At 33.6% G+C, this 11,825-nt stretch overlaps 1 protein-coding gene across 2 annotated transcripts; it reads right to left on the bottom strand.

Moving 5' to 3' along the window:
• Window positions 1-2,374: 2,374 nt before the first annotated feature.
• Window positions 2,375-5,336, bottom strand: LOC125205694 (F-box/kelch-repeat protein SKIP11-like). Of its 2 annotated transcripts, XM_048104765.1 has the most exons (3): window positions 4,938-5,336; window positions 3,764-4,149; window positions 2,375-3,472 (listed from the first exon to the last, which is right to left on the bottom strand). In XM_048104765.1, exons 2-3 carry the CDS (start codon window positions 4,041-4,043, stop codon window positions 2,688-2,690), a joined length of 1,065 nt encoding a protein of 354 aa, XP_047960722.1. In that variant the 5' UTR covers window positions 4,044-4,149; window positions 4,938-5,336; the 3' UTR covers window positions 2,375-2,687. The 2 variants fall into 2 exon arrangements, with proteins under 2 accessions (XP_047960722.1, XP_047960720.1); XM_048104763.1 differs by having other exon boundaries at window positions 2,375-4,149.
• Window positions 5,337-11,825: the final 6,489 nt, after the last annotated feature.

Genomic DNA, 11,825 nt, shown 5'->3' on the forward strand with positions numbered 1-11,825 from the left:
TGAATTTGAGAGTGAAAGAAGTGAAAAATGAGTGAAAAAAGTGAGAATATACACAGGTTTTGAAAATTAAATAAAATTAAATTAAAAATAAAAAACGCGTCGCATCGTCCGCGATACCACAGTGGCGGACGATGCGACGGACGATGAGCATCGTCCGCGCTTCGTCCGCGGATGATCGATCGAGCGCGGACGATGGTTAAGCCATCGTCCGCCCCATTGTGGATGCTCTTACTTGGAATGATTCCTTATAGATCTCACACATCAGCATGTTTATTTAGATGAGAGTACTAAATTCATCAAAATTATGTAGGTGTTACTCATATATTAATAAACTAGGAAATTAAAATGTAATAGAACCGAAACTCAAAACGTGTATATGATAAATATGAATCGAAATCGTCAGTTAAATTTTAGAATGATATTTATTTTCGGTTTATCATCGTCTTCATTATTATTATGGTTGTCTAATTATTATAAAGAATGTCATAGATTCTCCAAGAAAAATTACATTTATTTCCACGAATAAAATTGGATTAATCAAACTGGCAAAATTAGATAAAGAAATACTAGAGAACTTATGAGATGGGGCGAGAGTATTAGATAAAGAAATACAAATGATGACAATTGAGCTCAATATTACAACTTAGTTGGCCCATTATTTCTGAGACTAAAAGGTTGAATATAATTCCACAACTTATAAACCCAAACACGGCCATATCTGAATTTCTTGGCCCAATGCATATTGATGGCCTCACTCTTTTATATTATATTTTTATTGTAAAGTTTTGAGTATAATGAACAGCGGTAATTAAATCGAGATCAATTTTCCTTGCATAAAGACATTCCACGCAACCATAAAATTTCAGTTCGATCTTTATTGTTTTTAGTGTTATGTCAGTTTCTCAAATATTAATACAAACACCAATAATCTAGCCACATGAATTATTCATAGTCCCGCCATTTACTTTTTAAATTCATCATTTTTATAAATCTCCAATTTCATATAGGAGTATCATTTTTAATCCTTGAGCCTTTACTTGTCTCAGCATATAGATAAAAGATGGAAGCCAAAAAAATAGTAAAAGATTAAACTTTTTTGAAATTTAAATAATAAAAATTTTAAAAAAATTACGTAAATAAAACACAAAAAAGTTACATATATTTAATAATAAGAAACTATATAATTTTAAAAATGTAAATATACATATTGGACCACAAATGATAAATCCTAGTTTGCATCCAAGGTGCTCGACTAAGGCTCGGTGCCTTTGCTGTTGGGTTTTGAGCATATTCAATTGTCTTTAGACTACACTTTTATAGTAGATTATGTATATATCAGTGCTTCTCTCACCGCACATTTTTTTTTTCAGACAAGTTAGAAAATGTTTGCGGGTCATAGCATACGCTCGTCGCACCAACGTAGATACCATAGGACAATTTATCACTCATTTGAGCCCGTATTGGCAATAGATTGGGAATTAGCCATGAAATTTCGTGTCATCAAAGTATTTGGATCAAAACCTTTTGTTGAAAATTTTTCTAGTACATGAATTCTTGTTGCCAATTTAGGTTGAAATTGAAAGGCTGGGATTGTAATTGGGTATGGTTTTAAAGGGAATAGGAAAGAAGAGTGATGAATTGGGTGGATGTTAGATAGATGTACTGTGCCGACTGCCGAAAATTAAATAAAAAAAAATAAAATTGGCCCTAGACAAGTGGACATGCAGGTGACGCACTAGCTAGGTTTGCACCGCTGATCCTGGCCCGACGACTCCCCTCCAGCTCCAGTCTGACTGGGCTCCACAGGTGCATTGCACATGCCCTATGCTAATGAGCTATTGCTCGACTTATTAGAAATGATTGGGGGAAATGCTAGGAATCAGGAGTAAGAACGTGAGTAGGAAACCATAGATAATTCAAATGCAAACTCCTGATCAAACTATGCTGCTACACTCTATAGATTTAGGTGAGCACTTTCACCACCTCTAATGCAATTATGTATAAACAAACAGCAATAACTATGCATTCATCAAGAAAAGATAAAACCCAAATTAAGGTCCAAAGCCAAAGCATCCAACACTCAATCTAAACTCCAATCCATCTAGCTACCTATCATTTGGAAAAATCGCTACTTTATATATCCAAAATTGCATTAGCGTTCATCTAACAGACAAGACAAATCAAATCAAAGTAGCCCTCTACCACTCTAATTATCTAAAACACCGGTCAACAATGTGCGAACGTTTGATCACATGAATCGCCAATGCCACATAGCGAAAGCAAATTCAAGACAAGTTATCCAACGATGCTGCTACAATGGAAATACGGAAAGTTCGATGCACACACAAGAAGAAGATAAATAGAACAAGTATAATGAAGAGAATGAGAAAATCTTTTGATATGTGAAAAATCATGTTATTTGATGGGAGAAGATTCATACAAAGTAAGAAAAAAATGGAACAAAGAAAGAAAGAAGAGAAACAGTAATAATGAAGGACTATTCCAAAGAAAACATTCAATTGAATCTTGAGTAAATCTGATAATGATAATCCATCCTATCCTCCTCCCATTCAAAAGAAGTAAAACAGAAACCAAATTAAAACTTTTGATAAATTACCCCATTAGCCATGGATGCAGCTCGCCCGTTCCTAGCACAAGAGTCCCCAGAGTCGATCGATCGTAAGTTTTCAACAGCCCATTACAGCACAATTATACACAAAACTGCCAGACCTCTTCCTATCAAGCAAATGCCACTCTGGTGGACCTTCACTCGGAATCCACGAATTCACCTCGATGAATCCTTCACCAGCATTCCTCGGCCCCCCAATAACCATAAGCCGATCACCACACGCCCTAAATGCCAAACCCCACCCATACATTGAATCAGCGCGCTCAGGCAGTCGCCCTACCGTCACCCACATCTTGTTTTCTTTATCATATTTCCGAACTTCCATATCCGCATAGTCCGCAGCGTATAACTGATTATTTACAACAGCGATCAATGGTGGCGCCTCGGATGTAACAGGTGGCTCGTTATCCCTTGCCGCACCTGTACGCACCGGGGACATGTTAGGTATTTCAGTCCAGGTTTGAGTAGCCAAGTCGTACTCCTCTCCGCATGTGAGAAGCGCGTTGTCCGCTCCTCCGATCCCTCCGACGACATAAAATTTCCCGTCGAGGAACACCCCGGAGCACATCTTCCTCGGTTTGTGCATGCTCGGGAGCGTTGTCCACGTCCCCGACTCGGAGTTGTAGAGCTCCGCGGATTTGAGGACGCTGCCGTTCAAGTCGCAGCCGCCGGCCAAGATGGCGATCTCCCCGAGGCTGGCAGACCCGAACAAGCAACGAGGCGCGTTCATTCTCATCCCTGTAGTCCATGTGTTGGTTAGCAAGCTGTAACGGTAAATCACGTGAGACATGAGATCCCTCCCGAAAACAAGAAGCTCAGTTCCAACAGCCAGAGATTCCTTATCTGCGAACACGAAACAATCGTTAGGATCCATCCTTGGCAAGCGCATCCACCTGCAACGGTTAGGGTCGAACGCCTCCCATTCCAAGAGCTGGCACGACAGGTAGACCCAATGCTCGACCACCTTATTCTGCCTCCTCAGTCGGTACAGCTCCCCGGTTCTAATAAGCGACCGAAAGCTCCGATTAAAGGATGCAATCTTCCCATAATCAGCTCTCGAGCACTTGATCAGACAACTAATGGAGAGGTCGCGACCAATGGCACCAATTAATGAAGTAGTGTCAGAATTATCACCTGCGTGACGCCTACTCCTAGGCTCCGAGGCAGATTGAGCCAGGGCAGCGTTTACCATCCCACCGATCGGTGAAGTAGAATCCATTTGATCAGTGGAGAGTTTAGGAAACTTCACAACACCAACTTCAATCTCTTCACCTCTATTTATATCGCTCAGTGGCCGCTTTGTCTGCGGAATCTCGGCCTTCTCCAACCTCAAACTCACGAAAGGCCAACTGGCGTTTCGCTCACAACTACGTGAATAGTCCCTCGACACCAAACAAGCCCGGTTTTCCAGCATATCGTTGGATGCAAACCCCCAAAAGGAGCAATTTCCTCAGTTAAAATAAATACAAATCCTCTTTCTTCCTTCCTTCCTTTCTTTTCTTAGACTAGAAAACACTCCACTGTCAAATAACCAAAAAACCATAAATCCCTAATCAGAATGTAAAAAAATAAAGAAACAGTCTTTTACAGAGAGCTCATCTACATACAGAAATAGAGAAATATTTACCAAGATTCTGTTTCATTCATCCCTTCAAATTCTCAAAAAGTATTGTTCAAGAAGGAATATCTGAGGGGGGATAACTTATCTTCAATAAACCAATTTCAATAATAATCATAACCGGTTAATCAGGGTCAAAATAGCTACTCAATTTCACACGCACAAATTAAAAAACTGATCGTTTCACAAAAGCTACAATATAACTAATCTAAATGCATAATGAAAGAGGAAAATTACAGAAAATTGAAAAAGGCCCAGATTAAAGAACCCCATAAGGATTCAAACTTTAATCCAAACGAATAATGAAGCAGAAAAATTACTCAAGAAATAGAAAAGGCCCAGACTAAAGAACACCATAAAGATTCAAACTTTGATCAATTGAACAAACATGCAGAAACCCCAAAGCAGAAACCACTTAAGATTAGATCTCAAAAATTAGATCAACCAATACCCATTTCTCCAATTTTAGGGAAAGCAAAAGCAAAGGCATTCAATCTTGCATTGGTTTCCCTACATCACTTACTACAAAATCAAAATTAGATCTATCAAACAGTCCAATAAAAGGGGATGAATTTTTTCACCACATCCTAAAAAAATCACAACTCACAATAAAGCAATATAGGCAACAAAATAGTCCTCATAACAATTCAAAACAACACAATTAATTAGAGAGATAGAGAGAGAGCTTACATGTGTGTTGGATAAGCAGAGAGAAGAAACTAGCAAATTTGTTTCTCTCCCTTCAGAGGTATCTATGCATACTATTCTTTTTTTTTCTTTCTTTATCTATCTGTATTTAAGCTGGTGTGTGGAAGCAGTTGAGTTCTTGGCCTTCTTGTTTGAGAAATCCTTTGGATTCTCTCTGCAAAATCAAAGCAAAGGCTTTGGGCTTTGGCTTTGGGGCATAATCTTTGAGGACCCCCTCTCTCCTCTCTCTCTCTCTCTTTCTCCCCTTTCCCTTTATATATGTAAATTTCCCCGATTTAACACAGGCGATTTATTCAGGCAGATGGTAAAAAAAATCTAATTTACATCTGAAACGGCTAAAAAGAGGATCTTTCTATCTTAGGATGCAAGGACTTAACCCAATTATTAATCAGGTTTTAATAGCAAAGAAAATTTGTACCTAATTCGCAAAATCACAATAGAATTATTATATTATATACAAGTGTAATAGTTTGTGCATTGACTGGTAGCAAAGCATGAAGAATTTTGCTTCTATTTTATTGCAATCAAGTTTTTTAGATTCTTTTCATTTAATATTATTGAATGTGTACGTTGTAGATTGTTTTTCGTCTCTTTTTCTTTATGTTTGCGTTATTTTATTTTCGTAATTTTGTTTTTAATGAGGGGAGGTGGTGTGGGGCCGTTACAGCTAGGGTTTGCTTCTTCTCCATAGGCTACCGGCGTCCGGCGATACTCGATTGCCACACGGGTGTTATCGACTCGCTTGAACCCATTTTCTCCACATCTTCACTTTGTTAATATTGTATTGATAGTAATAATCGGTGAAGAAATTTATTTAGAAAAGTTTGTGATATTATTTGACTTAACATTTTAAGAAAAATTGCGAGTTATTATAATATTCTCTACTTTCTCAAAAACCTTCAATGGGATATTTGTATATTTCTGATTTAAAAAATTATTATAATGTTGTTCTACTTTCTCAAAAAATGTTCAATGGGTCATTGAACATTTGTATATTTCTAATTAAAAGATTATGATTCTAATTTAATCAATCTTTCCAATTCAGGCTCGTTGTATAGTTTTTGAATTGCAAATGTTAGTAGATTTTATATTCTTTGGGAAAAGGGGTTCAAAAATGAAGAATATAGTACTACTACATAATAGGCATTAAGATTATACATATGGCTTGGTGTTACAAGATTTTTTATGGCAAAAATATTAGAGCATTGTATTTAATATTTTAATGTATACAGCATTTGCATTGTGAGAGTATTATAATAATATTTATTAACGTAGTTTGATAGTAATAGTATTTTCATAGTGCAAACATATTTTATATATTGAGCTTCTTATTTTTAAGATGATTGATAGGAGTATACGAATCTCAATTCTCATGTACAATTATAATTCAATGTATTTTCTATGTCATATAGACTTTGTGATTTGTTCTTGTGTTAAATTTCATAGTTCTTTCGAATTGTAAAAGTGTTGTGTTGATGTAATTATATGCTCGATATACTGTATCAATGGTTACAAGATTTAGCTTTACAATTTAGGCATGTGACTTAATTTTGTGGCACATTAACAATGTGATTTGGCGAATGCTAGTTACCATTTTGATCGAACAACCTATCTGTGCTAACGTGCTCGTCACATGACTCAAAACAACATTTGTGTCTCTTAAAATAACTAATAATAATAAAGATTTGGTGGAATGTGACCAAATGAAGAAATAGAACTTGCATCACATGAAACCTGCAATATGAAGAAAAACAATGTGAAAGAAACTCAAAAGTGTTTGTAATGAACAGGCAAAAATGGCAACTTATTAAAAACTCCATTATATGCCAGGCATTTTATTTTTGTCATCTATCATTAAATTATAAATTCATTTAGAAGGTTAAATAATAAATTCTCTTAGATTTTATGCTAGTTTTTTAGTGTTTTATGGACTCATTCTTATCACAATTTAATCTAGTAAGTCGTGGCCTGAGAATGTAGAGTACATGAAGTTTGTACCAAGAAAAATGCCAAAACCCAAAACATACTTAAGTCTTAAGACACGAACCATGTGGAATGTTAGACAGACCACACGGCCCTGATTAAAAGTGATGTCACCGCGCAATGTGAGCTGAGTCTAGAAGTATGACACAGATTGTGTGCCTAGATGACGACTGACGAGCCACACCGAATTGTGTCTCATTTGTGTCTCCCAGCCGCACAAATGCACCTGGGCCGTGTGTCTTGTAATCGTACCACAAACTTGCGTGTGATGTTCGTGTACCACTCTTGCAAACTAATTCCTCTATATGGTTCTTATTTTATTTATGTTATTATGTTTGCAATATAATAGTATTACAGTAATTACCTATAATCTTATGCCTCTTTAATTTGGATTTAGGAGCAATATAAAGATTATAAACTCTAGATTTAATATAGTTCACTGGATAGTTTAGGGCAAATCATAGTATTTATCCGTTTTAGAAATTAGTCTGACGTCTATTGCACAATTGAAAGGGGAATCGGTTAATCATACAACTACATTTCTTGATGTTTTCAGCGGAGAGAAAACGGTAAATAAACACGATGCTCAATTGCATGTAATTAACTTAGGTATGTGTTGAAGCAATCGGAAGCATGTTAATCAATCAGTTTGCATGTGTTGAAGCGATCAGTGCATGTATTGAAGCGATCCGAAGCATGTTAGGAGTAGTTCTCGTCGCCTAGGTTTTGCCATAGTTTTCCATATACTTATGTTCTTCTTGATTTTAAATTTACTTTTATTTGGTTTAACTCAAATTCTTTCATATTTTATCTTATTTTACGGACTTTTCAGTGTAGCAACCTTCCGCTGGGTTCGACACCTCTGTACTACTTTCGACACTATTTTCGTCCAACCAAAAGTATTTTACAAATATTTTTTTTATTTGATTGTGTTTAATGAGCCTAATTTTATACACTACATACGCAATATAATTAAGCACTAAATATTGTATATTTAGAGATACGCTTACAGCCAAGTGCTCCAATTCAATATTAATTATAATTAATAAATTATAATAAAAAGATATAAATTCTAATTAAATATAGTGTACTATATTTTGAACAAACGATTCAAATACTTAATGCAGACGTCCACCCCCATAACATTAACATAGACTTTTAATTATTCCTGTACCAAATTACTATACTATCTTAAATGTGACATAATAATTTACACGTTTTTTACTTAAAAGCTTTTTTTTTTTTTTTAAATTGTATCGGTTACTTGTTTTCTTGGAATTCCTCACCTGGTTATAGTTCATCCTACCTTTTTCAAACCATGAATATTTCCAAAAAAGAATCTCTGAAATCTTAATAGATGAGATCAAATATCCAAGTCATAAAAAGAAAAATAAAAGCAGCACATAATTTTGACCACCTCACTGTCCAAGGACACAAATCCTAGACGCTACTTAATTAGCTAGGTCAATGCTATAATTAAGTAACGACTAAAATGTGCATTCAAACTTCAAAACTCTAGAACAAAATAAATCACAGCCCAACAAATTCAAGGTTTTCTAACACGGGTATGACAATGTCATTTTATATTTTTTATGTAGTTTCATGCATATTTGAATTGTAAAATATCCAGAAGTATTAGAAGGAATATGATAAATATGGGAAGATTTGGAATCATGAATTTCAAATAAATGGAGATAGTTTTTTGAGATATGTATGATTATTTAGCTATGTGCCAGCTCTCATTGGTGGATGTAGATGCGGATTCTCAATCAATCATTTCAATGTTATAATCAGCCTATATATAAATAGTTATATGGTCAATATGATACCATTAAGTCTATTTATGTTATCAATCAAAATTGAATGTATATTTAGTAAATCAAACTTTTTTTTTTACTTTTTCCAATCTTATCTGCCTAACTAGTTAAGAAATATTTGAATGGACAAGGGACACTATATCGGTAATTGGTCTATTCCTATTAGATGCATTCAATTTGATTGTTCCCAGTATTATATTCTATACATATATATACACATATGGGTGGTGAAAATGATTTTTGCCTTTTCACTATAACAGTCATAAATGTTATAGGTACATTGCCATTTACTTCCTTCCCTCCCTTTTCCTAATAAATTGATTTCACATTGTGGTAATTAATAATTGAAATACTCGAAAAGGACACAACTACAAACAAAAAGAATTATAACAACGAAAAATAAAATATAATTTTTTTAAAATTGCAGCACAATAGCATTGCATTGCATAAGAAAAATTATCCATTGTAATTATATTTTGGTCATGAAATTGAACCAATTAAAAAGTTTGGTTTGCTTGATGCGTCACATTCTTTCTTTGTATTATTAGGCGCCCCTTCCCCAAACCGCCCACCCAACTAAATAAAAAAGTACAAAAGAAAATAGTAAAAATTTATATATGGAAAATATAATTATATCGAATTTATGTCCATTAGTCAAGTCCACCAAACTTTATGCTATATGAATAAATGTGACAAATCAATTGAAATGGCCTATGACTAATCTAAATTATTTAATACTACAAATTACAAAATATACAATTCAATATTATAGCAAAAATATAATTTCTCCAAAGTGTGTATATCTGGACGCATTATTCGTTTCACGAGGGACGTATGCACATTTTGCTCTCTCAATCACTAATGAATGAGTGACAAAATGTAGAATCATTGGAGTATATTTGTAAATTTTATAGTCTCATTGACGTAGAAGTAGGTAATAAATTTGAAACTTTTTATATGATGTTTAAATATTACTCCACCCGTCTCACTTTAGGAGTCCCGGTTGAGTTCGGCACGAGTATTACGAAATGTAAAGAAAAGTTGGTGAATAAAGATAATGGAACGTGGGTCATAGTTTTTTATATTAGTTTTATAATGAAATGTGAGTGGAAAAAGGTTAGTGGAATGTGGGGTCTAATATCATTTATGGACTATTCCAATCGGAACTCCTAAAGTGGGACATCCAAAAATAGTAAATCGGGACTCTTAAAGTTGAACGGAGGGAGTATTAAAAGTACATATGGTTGGATATGTGATCTATTTGTGTATATCACGATAATCTGACTGTGAAAGCGGCTATTTTACAACTTTAATCCAATATTATATACCTATAAGCAAACAAGAAAAGATAGCAACGATTATGTATAGTTGTGAATGTGGTTCCAAGCAATCTTTTCTATCTTTTTTTTTTTTATGATTATGGTCCTACCAATTCTTATTATAAATCATTCATTACAAAATAAATTATATTATATCTTGAATTTCGACATATTAAATGCACAATTAGTAATTTAGTAGGAGTACTAGTATGGAGTATCTATTGTCACTTATTTTTTGTGGCCTGACTATTCAGAATTCAGACGACTATAGTTGCTCCAATTTGAACTTTGCGATTTAAAGCAGTAAGAGAAGGGGTTTTCTTTAAATTTTAACGAATTATTTTTTAGAACTACGTATTAGTATTTACTTTTTATTAATCCAAAGATTTCTAATCAAATATAAATTTTTTTTGGAATTAATAATAAATATTAATTAATGTTTAATTTGTCATGATTAGCAAACCCTGCAAGTCAATGTACAAATTTTAAATAATTATTAATATATATATTACTCCACATATTCTTAACTTTTCTTAATTTATGTGTCTTAAAAATAGAACATGTGATTGAGAGAATATTCATTTTTGATCTAATGGTTTGATTTGGGTTTTAGTTATAGGATTTTGATATTTATTGATTAATTCCATCTATATATATTTATGTATGGGTTAGTTCCCATTAGATAAATAAATTCTGAATAGTCTATAATAATTGCTGCTGTCAAAATTAAAATATGTTAATGTTATATGTTACGCATGATCAATCGTTACATTATGTATGATGCATGAAATAAGAGAAATTAGGGTTTTAAATACTTCTTCCGTTCTTTAAAAGTATGAACTACATTTTTTTAGTCTGTCTTTAAAAAATATGAACTTTCCAATTTTGGAAACTCCTTTCTCTCTAGTGAGATGAAAGTCATTCTCCACTAACAATATATTAAAAACTATCTTTTTATTTTTTCTTATTTTTCTAATTATGCATTAAAACCCTTGTCGAATCAAATGTCCATACTCTTTTAGAGAGGGAGTGAGTATTATTTTTGCTTAAATAACATCTAAACATTTTACAAAAAAAGAAAAAAAAAATCAACAAACGTGTTTCAATTCAACTGTCTGACTTATAAAGCGGTTGACCAACAAGGGACAAAAACACGTTTAAAATAACTTAAATTTTCAATTTTTGATACATATATGAATTTGCGAGATATATATTAGTACGCATGCAGCCTTTTCCTTGAATTTTCCATAAACTGAGGACCATTTTTATTTCTAATTTGAATTTTAAGTCAGTATCTTATGTTATTATATTTTAAAAATTAATATGGCTCCTTAATGTCTCCAAATTGTATCTACTCCAACCAATTCCTTGTATATACACACGGCGATGATGGTAGCCATTTCTCGATGTCATAAAAAAGAAAAGAAAATTTTATCATATACTACTCTACTCCTATATACTAAGGGTCCGTTTGATAAGGTAGTAATGCCTAGATATAGATACTTATATGACTATTTCTAAGTGTTTGATATCATAGTTAACCTATTATGTCAGCCCGTGGTTTTCTCTATAACCCATCCGAGCCGCAAATTTTTTCTTAAAATACAAAGATATGTATCTCACAAATTTGGTCGGATAGCATTTCTACCTCATTTATTATGATTTATTAATACAAATCTAGATAATTTCTTGTCTACCAAACAACAATGAAAAAAACCTTCATCCGAGTTTATCTTGATACGAAGCCCACA

Source organism: Salvia hispanica, chromosome 2, assembly GCF_023119035.1.
Source record: "Salvia hispanica cultivar TCC Black 2014 chromosome 2, UniMelb_Shisp_WGS_1.0, whole genome shotgun sequence".
NCBI lineage: Eukaryota > Viridiplantae > Streptophyta > Magnoliopsida > Lamiales > Lamiaceae > Salvia > Salvia hispanica.

What these genes read in the sequence shown, in the direction of transcription:
- LOC125205694 (XM_048104763.1), bottom strand. Translation starts at nt 4,043, where the DNA reads ATGCTGGAAAACCGGGCTTGTTTGGTGTCGAGGGACTATTCACGTAGT.